The sequence below is a fragment of the Lycorma delicatula genome, chromosome 11, assembly GCF_047948215.1.
Source record: "Lycorma delicatula isolate Av1 chromosome 11, ASM4794821v1, whole genome shotgun sequence".
Classification (NCBI taxonomy): Eukaryota; Metazoa; Arthropoda; class Insecta; order Hemiptera; family Fulgoridae; genus Lycorma; species Lycorma delicatula.
Window position 1 is genome coordinate 8279212 of NC_134465.1, and position 22938 is coordinate 8302149.

Sequence of the window (22938 nt, forward strand, 5' to 3'; positions counted from 1 at the left end):
ACTTCCCCAAGCTGGTCGATGATCGAAAGTCCCTCGTAACGCTTGTTTGTAATTCACGTCCTTTCTAACATTTCTGAACATTTCACAGCAGTTTAGTGTGTTTGTAACACACACACACACCCACACACATATATATATATATATATATATATATATATATATATTTATTTATTTTTAATTTTCTAATTGATTGTATTAACACCAAACATCAATCGATATGTTACGAACACAACTAGACACATGAATTCCATATAGTGGCGCGGCAAGTGGTAATAATGTCAACAAACCGGTCGACTTTAAGTCTAGCAGGTTTGCTAACCGATATAGAAAGTAATATGAACGGTCGTTACTTTCAAGATAATCCTCCAGAATTTTTTAAATGTGTATATTTTATGTACTTTTTTTTTCAATTACAAAATAAAAAATAACCGTTTTTAATTATCCGTTGTTTATTTATTATAATATATACTTAAACATATTTGTGGAATTAAGCTTCAGAAATTCAAACGATTTTTACGTTTAATACGATACATTTCCGGGTTCCCCTTAAAGAGTTTTATTTATACGTATTTTTCCAATTCTCACAAAATACGATAACATTTTATAAATATTGGTAGAAAACTGTTTGTGTCTATCAGGACATTTATAGTATTGTAAGATAGTTTTTTCTGCCTGTACTTTGTTTATTCTGTTAAGAGAATAATTAGCCGATTATTAAAATTTATAGTCGGTAAACATAGAAATGTTTAAGACAGCCATTGTTCTAAACTGGATCAATAATGTCGACGTATTTATTGTAGGTTTTTTTAAAAGTTTTATAGAGGAGTAGGAGAAGAATAGATACGTCATGGACATTTCCCCTTCTAACGTCACTATTGTTAATGCAAACACTTCAGCTGTAATCTAGACATATTCATTTGAAACCGTTTAATGGTCGCTTTTTTTTATAGTTGCATCTTGTAAATATTTGTATTTTTTTTTCCTGTTCTGCCTTCGGGAATCACCGTCGAGTATTACTTCAGACATGATATGAATGAGTGTAAGTGAAGTGTAGTCTTGTACAGTCTCAGGTCGATAATTTCTGATATGTGCGTTTAATTGAAACCCAAACCACCAAAGAACACCGTTATCTACGATCTGGTATTCAAATCCGTATAAATGTAACTGCCTTTACTAGGACTTGAACGCTGGAACTCTTGACTTCCAAATCAGCTGATTGGGAAGACACGTTCACCAGTAGACCAACCCGGTGTTTTTTTTTTTTTTTTTTTTTTTTTTTTTTTTTTTTACCTCTGGATCTACCGCTAGGCATTCGTCCAGAGGATGAGAGGATGAAGATGAATGATTTGTACCGTGTGTGAAAATGCCATGCCTGACCGGGATTCGAACCCGGGACCTCCGGATGAAAGGCCGAGACGCTACCTCTCGCGCCACGGAGGCCGTCACATATTTGTATATTAAAAATCTCTTTCGGCACGCCGGAAGGCGGAAGTAGATTTCACCGGTGCTAAGTAGGGGATAAATATATTTCCACATTAAAGTTGTAAAACTTCAAACTAATACGACAATGATTGCATGTGAAAAAAAGTTTCACATGTTTAGCGTACAAGTCCCATCTTGTAGAGGACTAACAACCACTTTAAACCGATTCGATACTGTTCCTATTAAGGGAGGTATGATTTTTTTTTTGTCTTCGAAACCCCATTTTTTCCACCCCTTGAGCCATCGGTTGGTAATATTAACTTAGTTAGTTTTAGGCCCTTATCCAAAGAATAGTAGGAACTTTAAAAAAAATCGATATTTTGCTTTTTGAAAAAAGCCCTCACCCCATTTCCATCCGGGTGGTCCGATTTTGCCCATTAACGAATTCGACCGAGATTTTGGGTCGTTATATTTTACGTATCAATTTGAAAGCGATTACCGCAAAATTACGGCAGTTACAGTCGTATCTACAAGAAAGTGAAATAAATTATATATATATAAATGTATATATAAACTTTTGAGCTGACGGCGGTTTTGGGGTCTGGGGGATGTGAAATGGGAAGATACGACGAATTTTCCGGAAGTCGAAACCCATTACAATAGGTAGTTTTCTTATAAAATCTATTTAAATGACCAGTTACTTTATAAAGGGTAGCCGGCATTTGAGAGGTATCTTAAACTAAAACTTTTGAAATAAGTGATCGGTTTTTTTTTTCATTTTCGAAATATATAAATTTTTGTTAATAAGATTTGTACGTTACGCGTTAAAATTTAACCTTTACGACTTATTTATTTAAATACGTAATTTTAATAAATCCTGCAATGATTTGTAATTTATTTAAAAAATTTAACTTTGTGCTAAAGTTTTTTCTTCATAAAATAATTTAAAAATACCTTAATTGACAATATTTTAACTGATTTTTAACAAAAAACTATTTCTTACATCCATATGATAAAAATTGAAAATTATTTTTACCTGATAAAGCCTCATTTGCAGAGAAATACAATATTAATTAAAAAATAACCAAGTTAATTAGTTAACAAAACCGGTAGTAAAAACTGATAAACAAATAATTTATTTACTCTAATAATTAGGAAGATGAACTCATAACGTTTTAAGATATTTTTTGGACAGGGTACAGTTAGCCGGAGAACATGTAATTGTAAATTTTTAAGATAATTAGCGTTAATTTTGCTACGTGTTTGTCTATATCGTTAATTTCGTATCTATATTTATTATAATAACAATAATAAGCTCCTGGTTTTGTAATTTGTAACTGCTCGTTGAAATTGGACTTTTTTGTCTCACGAGTTCAGTTGTTGGATTATTCCAGTCTGCCCTTAAAGGTAGTGCCAGTGTTGGCAGCGGGTATTCACCGTGTAGTATACAGGCGGCTAGGCAGCCCAGGGCAGTCTCAGTTGCGTTACCATAGCAACAGAGCTGCTGCGCTTTGCTTTGCCTTGGTTCTACGTATTGCCTGACAGTCTGCACCCCGGGTCTGCACTCATTCTTGTATACATATAGATGTATATGTGTGTGTTTCACGCATGCGTGCGATAGTGTGCAGCGTTCACCGTCACCATCACTTCACCTCCCTATCATACGTTCTCTTTTTAGGACTGTTTGCAGTCCTGCAACCCTCATCATCCACCCGTATACAATATGCAATACAAATTGCACGCTAAGTGTCTCCATCGTTCTATCCTTTTTCTTTTCACTTAGTTACTTGATTCGTCGTTTTCTTCTTCTCAATCCTGAAACTGTATTTTTATTCTAAGTTTCCTCTTCTGTGTATATATCCTTCTCTAACTTTTCAACGTCGTATTTCCTTAACCCCCTCTCTCTCTCTTTTAATCGTACCACACATCACTTACTGCTTCTTTTGCATTTTATAATTTTTTTCCTTTTTTAACCCTTATTATTTGTCTATTTATTTCACTCGGTTATTTACTGTTGTTACATCTTATTATTATTACTTGATGAATTTTTCTTTGTAAACTTTTTTTTATAAAAAAGGAAATTTCTAAATAGGCTGCTTTACTTGTGTAAGACGTAATATGAACATATATAGTTTTATAAATATGTACGTTTTTTCTTGTAGTTAAAGAGAAATAAATTCATAAGAATTTATTTCTAAAATTTTTTATTATTGTTATTAAGTTTAAATTAATTTGTTACAATAAATTTAACTTTGCAAAAAAATAAATAAAAACAAGGAAAAAGTTAAAATGAATTAATATTTAAAAAAAAATTACATAGGGACAAATATATTAAAAAAAGCCTAAGAACTTTATAAAAACATTTATTTTTATAATTTTACCGAGATGATTTTTGTGTTCGAAATCTTTTCTAGTATAATTTTTAATAAATTCTTAAAGTTCCCGTGATTTTTTTTTTTAACCATATGGTAAAAACCTATTTTATTCCATAACGTTGAAGATATCGAATCGAGATCTTTTTTAATCCACTACCTGACTCGGTAAACGAGAACTTTTTATGTTCAAACGTAAAATTAGCAACCTTTGTTACATATTTTCCGAAAAAGTATATTAAATTAGTAATAATTGCCGTTTTTCTGTTCCTATATTGAAAATTAAATACCTTTTATAAATTGTGTGCGTCTACTCTTTCATTTTTTCTGTTTAGCCTCGGGAACCACCGTAAGGTATTACTTATGAGGATGATATATATGAATGTAAATGAAGTTTAATCTTGTACAGTCTTAGTTCGACTATTCCTGAGACGTGTGCTTAATTGAAACCCAGCCACCAAAGAACACCGGTATCCACGATCTAGTATTGAAATTTGTATAAAAGTGACTCCCTTTACTAGGATTTGAACCTTAGAAGTCTCGACTTCGAAATCAGCTGATATGCGGTGAATTCACCATCAGACCAACTCGGTGAGTCATTGACTCGACTCCTTCCTACATCAGTCTATCCCCATCTGTTTCAGCCGAGCCAGTGCTAACTCAAAAGTCAAGTTGTACGATTGTTAATTCATTTATACATCCGCCGTAGAAATATTTTTGTCGCTTCAGTGATTTTATGAAATAAACCAGTTTTTTTAGAATTCTGTTTTACTTTATATGTTCGGTTAACCGTATTATTAATCGAATAAAAGAAATCACTTTTTCAACGCTATTTCATTAAAAGTACATTAACTCTGATTTCTTTGTATAGCCGTTTGATATTGTAAAAATTTATATCGTTTACGAATCGGAAAACGTAAATTACTTACAGGCAAAAAACTGTACTAAAAGTATTGTATACAAAGAGATGTTTCAAGGTGTTCTACTGATTTGTAAACTAAACAAATGTATAAGTATTCTACGCTAAGAAATAATTAAACAAAATAAAAATTTTAAACTTCATTAAAAAGAAACCTGAATGAATGGAGTTAAACCAAATTATAAATTAAACTCAAAAATTACGCAAAAAAACGGTGAAAAGTCTTTAACAAATACCTATTAATATTAAAAAAATTTAAAAACTGTAGACTCGAATAACCTTGCATTTAAACATGTGGGAAAAGGGAAAAAGTGAGTATTTCTTTAAAAATACTTACTTTTTAGCTGTTCTTTTAACAGTACCATTTTTTTTTTTTTTTTTTTATATCTACTGAATCATCTCGGTTCCTCAGACGTAAATAATTCATGCAGTAAGTGGTCGTTGTAGAAATTTATGCAACTAGCACTGAGATGATCGGTTGGGTTTCCGTAGAAACAATTATCTCCCACCAAAAGAATTCATTATCACTTTTTTTTTTGTCTTCAGTCATTTGACTGGTTTGATGCAGCTCTCCAAGATTCCCTTTCTAGTGCTAGTCGTTTCATTTCAGTATACTCTCTACATCCTACATCCCTAACAATTTGTTTTACATATTCCAAACGTGGCCTGCCTACACAATTTTTCCCTTCTACCTGTCCTTCCAATATTAAAACGACTATTCCAGGATGCCTTAGTATGTGGCCTATAAGTCTGTCTCTTCTTTTAACTATATCTTTCCAAATGCTTCTTTCTTCATCTATTTGCCGCAATACCTCTTCATTTGTCACTTTATCCACCCGTCTGATTTTTAACATTCTCCTATAGCACTAGATTTCAAAAGCTTCTAATCTTTTCTTCTCAGATACTCCGATCGTCCAAGTTTCACTTCCATATAAAGCGACGCTCCAAACATATACTTTCAAAAATCTTTTCCTGACATTTAAATTAATTTTTGATGTAAACAAATTATATTTCTTACTGAAGGCTCGTTTCGCTTGTGCTATTCGGCATTTTATATCGCCCCTGCTTCGTCCATCCTTAGTAATTCTACTTCCCAAATAACAAAATTCTTCTACCTCCATAATCTTTTCTCCTCCTATTTTCACATTCAGTGGTCCATCTTTGTTATTTCTACTACATTTCATTACTTTTGTTTTGTTCTTGTTTTTTTTCATGCAATAGTTATTGCGTAGGACTTCATCTATGCCATTCATTGTTTCTTCTAAATCCTTTTTACTCTCGGCTAGAATTACTATATCATCAGCAAATCGTAGCATCTTTATCTCTTCACCTTGTACTGTTACTCCGAATTTAAATTGTTCTTTAACATCATTAACTGCTAGTTCCATGTAAAGATTAAAAAGTGACGGAGATAGGGAACATCCTTGTCGGACTCCCTTTCTTATTACGGCTTCTTTCTTATGTTCTTCAATTGTTACTGTTGCTGTTTGGTTCCTGTACATGTTAGCAATTGTTCTTCTATCTCTGTATTTGAACCCTAATTTTTTTAAAATCCTAAACATTTTATTCCAGTCTACGTTATCGAATGCCTTTTCTAGGTCTATAAACGCCAAGTATGTCGGTTTGTTTTTCTTTAATCTTCCTTCTACTATTAATCGGAGGCCTAAAATTGCTTCCCTTGTCCCTATACTTTTCCTGAAACTAAATTTGTCTTCTCATAACACTTCTTCCACTCTCATTTCAATTCTTCTGTACAGAATTCTAGTTAAGATTTTTGAAGCAAGTCTAGTTAAGCTAATTGTTCTGTATTCTTCACATTTATCTGCTCCTGCTTTCTTTTGTATCATGACTATAACACTCTTTTTGAAGTCTGATGGAATTTCCCCTTTTTCATAAATATTACACACCAGTTTGTATAATCTATCAATCGCTTCCTCACCTGCACTGCGCAGTAATTCTACAGGTTTTCTGTCTATTCCAGGAGCCTTTCTGCCATTTAAATCACACAATAAGGATATCTCTCGAAAGGTTATGTAGTCTATGCTGTGTTTTTTTTTTGTTTTCCTTGCGCACTTGATCGTTTTCCGACAAAGTGGTGTTCCGTGGAAGTGTTGATTTCTTTTATCACCGGGAATAAAATAAAAACAAAATATTTTACGTTTGGAATGTTACATATAATTTTTTTTTTACGTAGTACTTTATTTTTTTAATATTTTTAAACGTTTGACGTTTTTTTAATTTCTTTGTTCCAGGGATGACGTTTGACTGAAAATGGCCTCGCCGACACCTTCCCTGGAATCTTTAACTGGAGCCAACTCTGTAGGGTCAGTGATCGATAACATCGACTATCATTCGCTTTCACCGTTAAGTAGCAGCGCCTCTCCGACAGCTTCGGTCAGCAGCGGAAGCTTTAGCGGCAGTGGCGGTATTTTAAACACCAAGTGCGGTTTATGCAATGAGACTTACACGAATCCGAAAGTTCTACCATGTTTCCATTCTTTTTGTGAATCTTGTCTCGAACGTAATCAGGAGCACCCGGATAAAGTGACTTGCTCGCAGTGTCAACAAGAGTGCATATTAACTTCTCGAGGTCTTTCAGGACTTCTCGTCGATTTCGCCGCTAATAGTGTAATCGAAAACCAAGACCGGGACCATAGCCCCACTGTGTTCTGCACCAGTTGCAAGAGTAAAACGTCAGACGCGGTCGCGCGTTGCTTCGATTGCGAACATTATCTTTGCCCGAATTGCGTTATGGCTCATCAGTTTATGCACTGTTTCGAAGGACATCGCGTCCTTAACCTCACTCCCGAAAACGGAGCGGTCAACGGTTCGAACGGAACCAACGGTACCGTCAAAGATGAACTTAAAAACGGGACCGAAAATAAATTGGTCGTTTGTCCTCGTCATAAATCTGAACCGTTAAAATATTTTTGTCGCACTTGCAATACTCCGGTTTGCAAAGAATGTACTCTGCTGGATCATCCTAGCGGCCTGCACGATTGCGAACATATCGGAGAAGCGGGTCCAAAACAATTGGAGTTAATGAATCAAGCGGTGCAAGAAGGAAAAACCAAGGCTACGGATATACGGAATATGCTCAAGAATTTAGAACATACTTCGGGAAGGCTTCAGGTCCAATATCACAAAGCGCAAAACGAAATCAACGATACTTTCCAGTTTTACAGATCTATGCTCGAAGAAAGAAAACAAGAACTTTTAAAAGAATTGGAGAGCGTTTTTTCTTCAAAACAGATGTCGTTGAGCGTCGTCGGCCAAAAAGCTCAAGAAACGATCGATAAAATTTATCAGACCTGTGACTTTTACGAACGGCTCACCAAACACGCAGGTTTGGTAGAATGTCTGTTATTTAAAAAGTTATTAGACTCAAAACTGCAAGGACTGACTAGTTATAATCCCGACGCCGGTTTACAGACCGCCTGCGATCTAGAATTCGTATCCAATTATCAAGCGATTCAGGTCGGTGTCCGTAACACATTCGGATACGTTCGTTCCAGCTCAGAAGTTAACGTCGGAGGACCGAGTAAACAACCTCCGATCGCCAGGCCGACTAACGGTTCCGTTCACGTAAACGGAACGTCGACCGTGAACGGATGCGGTTTAACAAACGGCGTTTTGGATCGTCAGTATTCAAACGGAATTACTACGACGGCTTTGACGTCACAATACGAATCCAACATCATCTCGAAACGTTTCAGCAGCGCTAACAGCCTAGGCCCTTTCTCCACTACGATCAGCGAACTTAATATCAACGGTATCAATCCTTATGAAAAATGGTCTAGCGGCGGTGATATTTTTCAAAACGGAACCGGCGGCGGTACTGCAGATACTTATTCGCTCACGGTCGGAGGACAAGGTGATTCTATGCTCGACCTCAGCTCTAAATTACTGTCGACGTCTATTTTTCCGCCAAAATCGCAGATAAAACGACAAAAAATGATATACCACTGTAAATTTGGTGAATTCGGCGTGCTGGAAGGCCAGTTTACAGAACCGAGCGGCGTCGCAGTGAATGCGCAAAACGATATCATCGTAGCCGATACGAACAATCATCGGATTCAGATATTCGATAAAGAAGGCCGTTTCAAATTTCAGTTCGGAGAATGCGGTAAGAGAGACGGTCAGCTTTTATATCCGAATAGAGTAGCCGTCGTTAAAACGTCAGGGGACATAATCGTGACCGAACGGTCGCCTACTCATCAGATACAGATTTACAATCAATATGGACAATTCGTTCGTAAATTCGGCGCGAACATATTACAGCATCCACGAGGCGTAACCGTCGATAATAAAGGACGTATCGTCGTCGTCGAATGTAAAGTGATGAGAGTTATAATTTTCGATCAAGCCGGTAACGTCCTACAAAAATTCGGCTGCTCGAAACATCTTGAATTTCCGAACGGCGTCGTCGTCAACGATAAACAGGAAATATTTATAAGCGATAATCGAGCTCATTGCGTTAAAGTTTTCAACTACGAAGGAGTATTTTTACGCCAGATCGGCAGCGAAGGCGTCACTAATTATCCGATCGGCGTCGGGATCAATTCTGCAGGAGAAATACTTATCGCCGATAATCATAATAACTTTAATTTAACTATATTCACTCAAGACGGCCAATTGGTTTCCGCTTTGGAATCGAAAGTAAAACACGCACAATGTTTTGATGTAGCGTTAATGGACGACGGATCTGTCGTATTGGCGAGTAAAGATTACCGTCTATATATATATCGTTACGTCCAGGTGCCACCTATCGGACTCTGAATCATTTCATTAATCTCCAGTACATATCTTAACACTTTTAACCATTCCTTATTTTTTACACATTGTTTCTGCATTTATTGAAAATAAAAAAATCAGGAATGGTATTATGTTATTATTATTATTATTATAATTATTTATAATTCATTTATTATAATTGTTCCCGAACTGGTTATATAATGTATAATGTTGTCAAATAATTGTTTTAATAATGATAGAATATGTGTATATCAATCATGTATATGTATACACAAGTATTATCTCTTCCCAGAAAAAAAGAAAACAAGAATAATAAATAATATATATTTATTATTTTTATTCATATAAATGATACTGTTGATTTGTATTTTTTATTAGTAGTGGTAGTTTTATATTCATCGTTATCAAAATAAAACTGTAATAATTGTAATTATTATATTATGAGGTGGGCGTGCTCTCTCTCTCTCTCTCTGTTCATCTGTTTTTGTCTGTTTCGATCTCTTTGTCTTGGGACACGTAAATATGTACACACACATACACACAGTTATTTGTTAGAAGAAAAGTAATGAGAAGAAGAGAAGAAGTAGGAGGAGGAAAAAACAATATTTTTCGGTTTAATTATTAATCTGTAGAATATAGAAGAACAATATTGTTGTAAGTTTGTATAAAATTACAATGTTATAGAAATAAAATAATAGTATTTTGTGTGTGTTTGTATATATATATATATATATATATATATATATATATATATATATATATATACACGGTATGTACACACTTTGTACAACAAATATAATGAATATAAAACTGTTAAATTCCTGTGACCAAATAATTTTTAAGCACTTTTAATTATTATTTATTATTATTATTATATAAAATAATGTTACTGGTAATAGTAATTATTATTATTATTATATGTTACAAATTTTCACTTTTGTTTTTAGTGGTGGAAACAATATTAGCTTAATTTTTAAATTTAAGATTTATTATTATTATTATTATTAATAATTTTATAAGTAAGTTTTTGAAATCTTAAGGAGTTATGTGAAATGAATTTATATGTTTTATGTAATTTATAGTATTCAAATTTATTTGATTATGAAATTATTTTAATCGTAATTACAGTTTGTTAATTTTAGGACGTAAGATAAAAATAAAACCCACAAAGTATATATGTTTATACATATATATTAAGTTAATATTATTTTTGTAAATTTATTGATATTTTATTTTTTTTTTTATATATATAAAACATATTGCAGGCGTTTCAAATATGCCCATAAATGTTCGTTTGTATTTAATATTTATTTATTTAAATTAGTAATGATATTTGTTATGTTTTTTATTAGTTAAAAGTAAAATTTATCCTATGTCGTGTTATAAAAAATTCATGCTATATGCGTGTAAACTAAACATTCTTATGAAAAATATATAATTTAATATCGATCGATCGTAAATGACATCATAAATATATATTTGTGAATTATTAAGTGATTTATTTAAGACAACATATTTTTTTTTCAAATCTTACATACAAGACGCTGCAAACTTTAGTTCACATAAAAATAGATTTATTGATATGGCCTGTAACATTTATAAAAAGAATTAATGACATGTTAATCTCTTAACTTTGGGGTTTTTTTTTGTAATAAAACTGACCGATTGTGAAGTATTTTTTATATTATTTTTCATAAAATTTATATTTCATATTTATTTCATCATGTTGATGGATATATTATTGTTATATATATATATAAATATATATGTATAACATATATATTCATGTTTTATTATCTATGATCCGTATTCTGTTATTGTGTTAAAAATCGAATCGATATGTTGAAAGATGTTTTCAAAAATACATTTCCGACCCCAAACCAAAAAGGGTTTTACTATACTACATTAGGTTGCCTTATTTCTTTGCCGATCAGTTTAACATTTTTGTTATTTACTTTATAATATAATTTAAAGTTGAGGATTTATTCTCCAATCTTTGATTTTCTGTTAACATTATTATTTTATTTTTATTATTAAAATTTTTCTTCAAAATCTTTTATCGATTACTTTTTAACTTTACTCGACTTATATCCGTTTCAAACATTTTTTTTAATCATCCTTATCCTATTTAAACATCAGCGGTTTATCCGGTTATAAGTTATTTTTACATAATTAATTAATTAAAAATAATGTCATCATTACAGATGGTGATACAGTTACTTTCACATGAAAATATTATTATTACCACCGGTAATAAAAGTAGTTAATGTAAATACCGATTTTCCAATAATAGTTATTTTTTTGTTTAACCAATGTTTGACTGAAATAATTATGTTATTATTTTATAAAAATGATTGATAACTAAAAAAAAAAAAAATGTTGGCATAAAATTATCAAATAAGAAGTTACATTTTTAGATTAATTTTTTCAAGATTTTCCATACTAGTATAAAGTCGGGTTTAGTTAAAATGTAAACAAAAAAATTTTAATAATAAAAACTGAAATTGCTAGTTAATAGAAAAATGATGTTATTTTGAAGCAAGCTTCATCCTCGTCGATAAATTTATAATACAACTAATATATATTCTAAAGTAATATATGTAGTCATATAATTTTAGTTTAAGAATAAATTAAAATAACTTTCATGTTTTATTATTTACGATCCATATTCTGTTATCGGTATATATATTTTCTTCAGTCTGTAAGTTTGTATACTGTAAATTACATATTTAGTATACAATCATTTCAGTTTCTTTTCGTAATATTTTTTAATATATCTGTAGCTAGGTAATAAATTTTTAAAGGAAAAAAGCAGTGGTGCCTGGGCCATGTTATTCTACATTAGTTTTTATAATATTTAGACATAGTGTTTTTTTTCCCCAAAAATTTTCTCATAGTTTTTTTATGATACATTATGAAAAGGTAATAATATTAGTTAGCTATTTTATACTTTTTTTTTAATATAATATATTATTTTGTATTAAATAATATATATTTTTTTTTAATTTAATGTTACATTTTTATAAGTTATTAATAATTTGGTTTCTTCAAAAATTTTAAAATGTTAAAAAAATATATTACGGCTAATTCCAATTATACTTATTCACAGAGCGCTCCGTGTAATAAAAAGACTTGTTAAACTTTAGATTAATATGTAATTAATTATTTTATTCAAGGACTGCCTTTCTTTTAATTTTTATTTTTCATTATTTATTATTGTTGCAATTTTTTCTACTGTGTACGGTATTATTTAGGGTTTTCTTTTTTTTTCTATTAATATTTATGTAATTTTAATTAATTAATGTACAGAAGAATTTTTCTTGTTTATGTAATATTTTGTCGTATAAATTTAATATTGTTTATTGTTTTTTTTTTAGTAAGAAATTTATAAGTACTATTCATTATTTGTTGTGAATTAAGACTATACATTTATATATATATGTATATATACATATATAATTTTTTTTATCGATAATAAAAGGTATATTTTTTTAACATCACACAAATATATATTTTTCTTCTTTTTTTTGAGAATACTGTTTAGCGGTAATTTATTTATTGTACTATAAGTGATTTATTTCCTACTTACTATTACAAATAATTTAGCTGTAATAATATTATTATAATAAATTTTTTATATTATATTTTATTTTATTGTTATACAAAGTGACTGATTAATAATCTCATTACAAACCACATTTATATATAGGTATGTTTGTTTGATGGATTAGTTTAAATATTTGTGTTTTTTTTTTTTTTGTAAAATATAGAAATACACAGCATTGCCATTGGTCAAATAGATATATATATATATATATATATATTTTTTTTTTTTTTTTTATTTTTTTTTTTATTTACATAGCAACTATTATTCCAGCCGATTTTATTGGGTTTTGTCTTTTAAAATATTTGTGAATGTAATTTAATTCTATTTTTTTTTTTTTAATTTTCTAATTTATTTGTTCATCATCTGGTTCATTCTGCCTGGTGGCAGGTCTCTTACACCCTCTGTCGATCCATTTCTGTTTCATGATTTCTTCATTGTTCCTGTGTAGTTTGTAATCTTCACCTCATCTATTAACTTCATTCTTTCTCCCTCGCTTCCTTTCCCATTCTACTGAGCCTTATGCGGTTGTCAAGACTCCCTTTACCCGCACATTCTAACCGGTTCCCTTTTCTTTTGTTTACTTTCCGCATAAGTGCTCTTCTTTAATCCTGTCCACTGCTTCTTCGTTCCTCACTTTATCTGTCTGTTTTACTTTCTCTATATCCATATCTCAAAAACCTTAAACCAGTCTTTTTTGTTATCGTCTACGAAATGTATTTTTTTTTTATAATTTATAAACTTTCAAAATTAAAACATGCATAGAGTGGTATATCTTTTGTTTTTTTTTTACTTAAAATCTTTTAGTTTGTTTATTAGTTAAAAAGTAATTTTTTAAAGCATTAATATAATTTTTTATAAGTGATGTTTATGGTAATACTATTTACCTGCCATAAACGGTACCGTTCATGATTGTCAACTCATTAATTGTACATTTATGTATTTTTAAATAAATAGAAAATATTTTTTTATTAAATAAAAGTATTTAAACAAATCTATTCCATTCAGTCGAGTAAACTAAGATTGTGGTGAGTGAAATTTGTCAGTTACATCGTATATTGTTGATACTGTCCCCAGGTTTTTTGTTATTATACTTTGTTTGGCAATTTTTTTTAATTTTTTTTTTAGTTATATTTGCTAAACAATTTATAACTTTATTATTATTATTATTATATTATTATTATTATTATTATTATTATTATTATTATTAATTTAATAAACTACCCATTGTAAACCAACGCGCACTAGTCACAAGAAATTTTGTTGATTTGTCATTAATTATTATTATTTTTTTTTTTATTTTCCCAGAGGAACAAATTTTATCTCTTGTTTTCTCTACAATAATTATTTTTTATTATTATTGATTATTTTATATAATTTTAAGTTCAGTTTTTGATTGATTGTTGTTAATTATTGTAATACTATTTATATATATATATTTTTTTTTTAATTTTATTTTTATCATTTTGTATAGGTTTAAGTATTATTATATTCTCGTAAATATTTTACAAAATATTACATTAAATTTAAAAAAATTTGCAATTCTTTTTTTTGTAATAAAAACTTAGATAATTGTTTTGACTTATTATATTATTTTATATAATAATTTTGTAGTAAATTCTACAATTATATTTTTGGTGTTTTTTTCTAATTTACATTTTTATTGTTTTTGTTGTTTTATTTTATTTATTATTTAAACAAGTATTAGTTAAGATAAGTTTTGTATTATTATTACTTTTTTTTAATATTTAATACGATTATTAATACTATAATTATGTTATGATTATTTTATAATAATACATTACAGTATTTTATTATTTATATTTAGATTTGTGTAAGGTCATCTGTTGAAATTTTTTCAGGCATGCCTTGAATTTCTTTCCTAATTTCTTTTTTATTTTATGTTGTTTTGTTTTTTTTTTTATTATTAGTTTTAGTAATATTATTTTGCACTTTGTTTTTACTTACAGTATTCTTTGTTTTGATTTGCTTACTTTACTTTTTTTATTATTTACTCGCTTTGAGTGTATTAATGTTTTTTTTTTTTTTAAATAGTGTGTAGCCTAATTAATTATCTTTGTTTTTTTTTTTTTTTTAATTATTTGTTCATATTGTCAAACTGCTTTTAGTCTATTAATTTCATTGATTTTTTTCATAGATAACAGAAGTACAGTAATAATAATAATGATAAAAAGAAAGATACTTGATTTTTTTTTAGTTCCTTAATTTTTTTTTTTATTATACTTGCGCGATTAAAAAAAAGTAATTTATAGTAGTTTGTGCTGCATTTAATTTTTACCTTTGTTTAACAACTTAATAAATTTCTACTGTGGAAATGTCGTATTATGTAGATTGTCAAAGGATTATTATGATTTTTATTAATTATTATTATTAATTTTGTACTTCTTTATATGTACAATTATTTTTATTTATTTTTTTTTTTTTTTTAATAATGCTCATGAAGAATATGTAGTGCCATTCGTTTTTCATTCCAATTTTGATATCATTATTATTATTTAATTTGTTGTTAAATTTTTTTTCTTTATGTATTCCAGTTTTATATTTATATAATAACATTAAAATATTACCTGAAAATTTAAATAAAACGTTGCTACTATTAAAATTAGAATGGTATTGACGGTTATTTAGAAATTAAAAAACAAATAAAAATTATGTATATATTTTAAAGCCATTTAACTAATTATGATAATTTTTTTTTATATCAACAAGTAAAAAAAAAAACTTTTATAAGGATATAGAAGAGGAAAAAAGTTCGAACTAAATCTAATATTAGTTTAATAAAATTTAACAAATAGTAATGAACAAAAATCTCTCATTTATTTTTGAAATGAAATAAAAACAAAAAATGTACGCTAAAATATAGGTAATTTATTAACTCTGCTCATATGTTACTTACTTTTTTAAAAGCATGATCATGTTGCTTGCAACATCATGTATTACTGTGAACACCGGTTTATGAATATGAAGTTTGTTAATGCTGTTCTAATTTTAATACAGCTGTAGTAATTATTCAATTTTTTTCCAACAACAAAAAAATTGTAAAATTATTAAGTTAGTGTTATTATAATTGTTTATTATTTATCATTATTTTTATTTTTTTCATTTTTTTTCAAAGAATTTCATTAAAAAAGTGTTATTTTTTTGTATTAGCTAAGTTGTACTGGTGTATGTTATATCATCTGAGATATTATTTATTAATTGTTGATTAATTTTTTCTCTGTGAACCGTTATTTGCCGCATTGCATTTATTATTATAACTATGTGACTATTTTATTTTGAAAAATAAAAAATATCATTATAAATACATTTATTTTTATTAGTTTTTTTTTTTTTTTTTTTTTTTTTATCTTTAAGGCCTATATTAGTTTGTTTTTTCTTAATTGTATGTGTTGTTTTGTGTTTTTTATTACTGTATTATTATTATTACTACTACTACTATTATTATTGATATAGACTTAAATTATGTATCTGAATATTCTTGTTTTTTGTTTTTTTTAAGTTATTACTACTATTATTATTATTATTATTATTTGTTGTAAGTTGTTTCTTTTTTAAATTAATATATGGTAATTTTTTCATATTTTTTTGTTTTATTTTTATTTTATTTTATTTTTTCCCCTCTTTTTTATAACAAATTTTCATTTTATATATTTTTTCTAATCCAAGATGTGTGCCATAATTTTTTTTAAAGAATTAAATTTTATATTTAATTTATATAATTGGTAATTTTTTTGAGAACGCTATTATACTACCACCGGGCAAGAGAACAGGTTTCTGTGTCGGTTTACAGATGAAACTCCTCCCCCAAATATCATATATTTATCATGTTGCACCTGGACATATTTGAGATTATTTTAAATGTATTTTTCACTTTTTCATAATGTTATTTGTATTTGATTTTTTATAAATATTTCAGTATTTCTAAATGGAAATTAAGATTTATTAATTAAAAGTTAAAGAATGAGCTTATATCGATCGCCTTGGAGACCAGGTGATTTTGATGTTTTATAAACTCTTTGAGGTTTTTTAACTAATTTTATTACACGTTACAACATACTTGAATATTTTTAAACTAAAATTTTTCTGATCAGTTCCATTTCCCTACTCATATTTAAAATCTATGTATTTTTTTGAGATGTTTATAACAAATACTTTTATGATTTCCCTCTCTCATCGGTGTTATCAACTATTTTCTTAATTCAGTTTTTACAACCTATTATTATTTATGATATATTTTAAAGTGCTGTCACTAATAAAGACCTGGTTTTCACAGCAGGTAATTGCAGAAATTCAAACATTTTCGATTACCAATTATAACTGTTGCAAAAAATTGCAGTATATAAATCAAATAAAAAAAAATATTGGAATTTTTATCAGAGTTGTTTTGAAAGTTTAAATATGATGGTAGATGGTTCTGACATTTGAGCGGAAGAGAAAACAGTCTGTGCAGGATTGACGTGACAGTCGATACAAACAATTAGTATTTTCTTGCTAGGGTAAACTGCTGGGTTTCATTTGAGTGATTTTCACATTGTCTGCAGATCTTTTAAAGAATTCATTTGAGCTACAACTGAACTGTTACCAATTAGTTGTGAATGCAGACCATTTTTGGTTATCTAATTACATTTTTCAGCAGGAATACTTTTCCCCTATAAAATATGCTTATCCTGGAATGGAAAAAAATTGGAATGAATATCTATTTATGAGTATAAATATGAGTATATTTATGAGTATCTATTTCTATCCTACATTTCCAGATATATATATTTAATCAAATTTTCTGTTACATTCATAATATTAACTGTTTATTGTAAACGGTTATTGAACTGCAGATAATAATTCCATAGAAATGAACAGTGTCTGTTGTAGATGTGAATTAAAAGTAATTTTTATATTTATGTCCCTAATCCATGATCCTGATCCGTAGTCTACATGAACAAGAATAAAATCCCCCAACTCGACAGGACTCAAAAAAATTACATTAATTTTTTCTTTTTATAATTTTCATTATCTTTTTCAAATTGATTCCTTGGATGAAAACAGCCATTAAGTAAATAAAGTAGAGTTGTAATTAGGAGAATAAGAAGAACTATATCATAATACTAGAACTATAAAATATAATTATTTGAATTATCCGGTTAAAGTATGAGAGAAAAACAGCTTAATGTGTTAAATTATGTTTATGTGTTACGTTATTTTCTTTGTATCTTGGGAATCCTCTAGTAGGATTATATTGAATCATCTGGATAATTTTGTGTCATAATTATAAGGATGGTGAGGGTTTTCCAGGAAAAAGTTTGAGCCTGTTTATCTGCGGTTAAGTTTTATGAATTGACATATATTCCATCATGATATAACATTTTTAATTATTTTTTTATTTTTTTTAATCTTACTATGTTTAAATAGTGATTACACAGACCTTGAAAATGATGTACTGCTGTTTCTGTTTGTCACCTCCCATATATTTAGTGCTTTTTACCTATAGTTGTTCATAACACTCGGTCTCAACAAGTCTTGCCTACAAAGCTAATCAAGACTTATAAATACCTCAAATGAATCACAAGACGTACATGCAACACAACCTGTTGATCTCAATCCACAACTTCTATTCAATACCGTATTTTGATTTATTTTTACAATGTAAATCTATCGATGATCAGAATCGAAATAGTTTATTGATGTTTTAAAAATAGTATATGGCAGATCAGTGTAGTAGTTCATATGTTATACTCTAAATCATGAATTATTCTTAGTTCAATGAGTGTCATATGTCTAGAATTTTATTTAACTAAAGGGAATATAAATGTTCATCTAAGGGTATATTTCAAAAAAAAGAAAGATAAAAAATTTTGGTGGTACACATCATTTTATTTTATTTATTTTTATCCATACTAACCTATCCTATTCTGTTTTTCCCTAATGATATTTATGGATAGATAAACTTTTCAAATTCTTAACTAGTCATTACTAATAATTTTTAATAAATATTTATCGTAAACAATGGACGGGGTAGTTTATTATCAAAATTATTATTTTATACTTAAAATTAACAAAATAATACTATAATAATAATTCTTATTTTATTATCATAATTAAATAATGAAGTTACTAAGATTAAATGTTAAGGGTATATTTTAATTAAATAATAAAAGAAAAAATATATATTTTTATTAATAGGAAAAAAGATAAAACATTAAAAATTGTTATATAATTTTTAACATAATTATCACAATTTTTCAAGACTTAAACTTGTTTGAAAAAATTTTCTTGTAGAAAACCGTAACGTTAAAATCTCTCCATGAGCTTTGTTTCTCTAATTTAGTTCAGGATTTTTTTTGTTGTGAATACAGATATTAAATTTTGATATTAATTCTGAATTTTATTGAAAAATGATATTTCTTTTTAATTTTTCATTATATTTTGTAGCCTTTAATCTTAATTTTGAACTACAGCTCGATCTAAATTTATATTAGTCTTATTCCATCTTTAGGCATTTAAATAAATTAAAAAAGAAATATGAATTATATACAAAAATTTATTAAAATTGGCAAATTGTTAAAGTTGTATCAGCGTCTAGCTAGCACTTTACATAGGTAATACCGGATGAACTTTTCAGAAGAGATTTAAGAAATTCGTACCAGATTTGTAAAGGGAAAAAACTTTGTAAATCAGATATTGACTATTATATCAAAAGCGTTAAAATTATACCTAAGTATAAAAACATAAAAAAAACGAAGTTATAAAGCAAGAAAAGGAAATCCTAATTCAGAGATATAACAAGTTATTGATTAAAAATAGTTAAATATGATATATAACAAAGGTGTTACATGGGGTAAATTACAGTAAATCATTATCAGCACACCAATGAGATGATCACATTCTTGTTTTTTTCCAGTTCATTCCAATCTTTTTTTTCGGATTGTGACGTATGCTTATCATCTGAAATGCAGTGCATTAATTTGAGTTGATTTCTGAGTATTATAATTAAGGTGTTATTTTTATCATCTACAGTCATTTTTGTTATAGCACCTAATTCACATACATTTTATTTTTTTCACTATGAGATTTTATGTTTGGCTTGCTCTTATTAGTCAGTTCTAATTCTTATTTTATAACTGTATTGAAAAATTATAAAAGAAAAATTCTGTGGTGTAAACCAACTTAAAAAATAAATGCCCTAAGAGGAGGAAGACAGATGCTAAATTCTGAAACTGAGTGCAGAATAAATATTACATCGGAGGTCATAACAATAATAGTTTTTATTGCTATAATTAATGGATTCATTATTAAATCATGTCAGTTAAGTTTTTTTTTATCTAAACATTTTGTTTTGTTTTTAAAAACTAATTCTTTGAGGTTTTAAATTTATGATAATTTCTTTATTATAAAAAAAAAATATTTTCCTTTGTATCTTTTTTACCATCACTAAAAAAATTTATTATCTTACTGCAAAAAATAATTAAACTTTTTTTTAACAAATGGAACCAAAACCTTTTCTCCTTGCCACATTAAAATTCATTTCTAAAAGAACATTTTTTAATTTGTTCTGAATTTTTCAATCAAATTAAGGAAAATTAATTAAAATTTTTGACAAACTAGATATAAATTGTATATAGGAACTACGTAATTAAATTTGGTTTAAACCTGTTAACATTTTTACATATTGTCTTTTATCCCAAAATACTGCAAATTTTTATTATTAATGCTAGAATTACTTCTAATACATAATATCACTGTTGTCATTAATGAGTTTAATATCTTATGAAAACTGTTTGTAATATTAATTTTCATCCCTAACCCAGATAAGCATGCATTAATTAAAGATAATTAATGCAACTGAGTTAAAGGTTGAAGTACATGAATTAACATTCGTAAAGGATTTACACTTTAAATCCCGAACTAAATTGGATTCCAATACAATAGAAAGTCAATAATCCAGTTTTATTATTTCTTTCTTTGATTCACAGTTTTTTTTGTTGAATATTCTATTAAAGAAATATTGGAATATTCTATTAAAAGTATGAAATAAACAAAATTTCAAGAATTATTTGTTGTATAAAAAAATATTTTAATACCGCATCCTACCACAATCACGTGGTAGGATTTTAATTTTAATTTTAAAAAGAATTCTCTTTAAAATTATCAATATTTATTTAGTTTATATTGTTGATTCAAAATCCAAAATTTAAATTATTTTTCTAGTCTCATTTTTATATTTAATTATTATCCTGGACAAAATAATGAAATTTGGAGTTACTTGGAAATGGAGAGATTCTATTATCCCATTTTAAATATTTAATGCAAATAGAATAAAATTGTATTCCTTTAATTAAATAATAGTTAATTAATATATATAGTAATTACAAGGAATAATAATAATATTATTATTAGAGCTTCTCTTATAAATACTCACTTTATATCAAAATAAATTTAAATTTATATAAAATGCTATTCAATTTTATTAATTCTTAAAAAAAAAATAAATAAATAAAAATCTTAACAATTTTTACAATTTCTAAGATTGTATATGTATTTTTTAAATTGAAACTATTTACACACTTACTATGTAATGTTAAATATTTTCTTCTATAATGTAATTTTAGACAATAAAGTTATAATTAATTTTAATAACCTATGACATTACACTTAATTTTTCAAAATTTTAAATATATTTAATATTATAGTAATATTAAAATTAATCTCTTCAGGCTTCTGTTTTCAGTTCGTAATAAATTACCCAAATCTACAGTACAGTAAAAGCTGTCCTTAAAAAACTTCATTTTCAATGTCAGTTCACAAAAATTAGAACAAAGAAACTTTAATTTTGTAACTTGAAATTAATCTACTAAATATTATTAAATATTAAACAAGTCACTAGATAAAAATTCATAAAGGATTTTGGATTATTCAAAGACTTCTTTAGAGCCAATTATTTACTAATAATAGTGTGGCAACACTACTATGTTGCCAAATGCTTCACCGAGGAAGAAGCTGAATTAGCTTCGTAAAACCACTGGAAAAAAATTTGTTTTCCAGTGAAAATTTAAAAGCAATTTGTTTTTAAGTTCTGTCATAGTGTTTATCAAATTACCTAATGAGTCAAGGTAGGGGATAACATCCTTGGTTTTACAGCAGATTTAACTTACTGGTTTACTTTATCTATCCCAGTTTTTATTAAGACTAATGAATGTAAAGTGCCTGAGGTAAAAGAGGCATCAATCAGCTCTAATTTCTCTGAGAGTAATGTTCAGATAGACCCTATGGTGAATAGAACAATCATGTCGACTGTAGACGTTGATATTATCAGCATTTTAATGGACTTTGAATGTTGATGGTGCACAACCCTATATTTTACTTCACTGAAGAAGTCAACAGAGAACTATTACATTAATCATTTCTTCTAGTTACCCTGGAATGGAATTTGTTATGCTTGAGTGTGGTTATGCCTTTTACAGGAGTGAATTGCTCATGTCAAGTCATCTACTAGTGTTATTGTTATGGTATTTCACAAACAATAATATAAAAACAAAAAAACAGTACAATATAAAATTGAACCATAAGTAGATTTTTCTTTGACACTGAGCTGCCTTTCCTTACCTTATTGAGATATCACTTTTGTTGTCCTCATATCTATCTGTTTCAACTTTTCTGTAATGTTAAAATACAACTGAAATCAAAAATTTTGATAGCACCAATTATTTCTACCAACCGGTGTTAGTATTTATATTTGATTTTATCAAATACATAAAACAATGATTTTATTTATAACTTCTTTACAAGACCAAAAAAGTGATTAAAATTATAATTGGATTGGAGACAAGAAATCACACATTTGTTTTCAGAGA

General features: G+C 27.9%; 1 protein-coding gene across 1 annotated transcript; it reads left to right on the top strand.

Moving 5' to 3' along the window:
- Positions 1-6984: 6984 nt before the first annotated feature.
- brat (tripartite motif-containing protein brain tumor) lies at positions 6985-9494 on the top strand. Its single transcript, XM_075378499.1, has one exon. The coding sequence runs from the start codon at positions 6985-6987 to the stop codon at positions 9490-9492; it is 2508 nt and encodes an 835-aa protein (XP_075234614.1). The 3' UTR covers positions 9493-9494.
- Positions 9495-22938: the final 13444 nt, after the last annotated feature.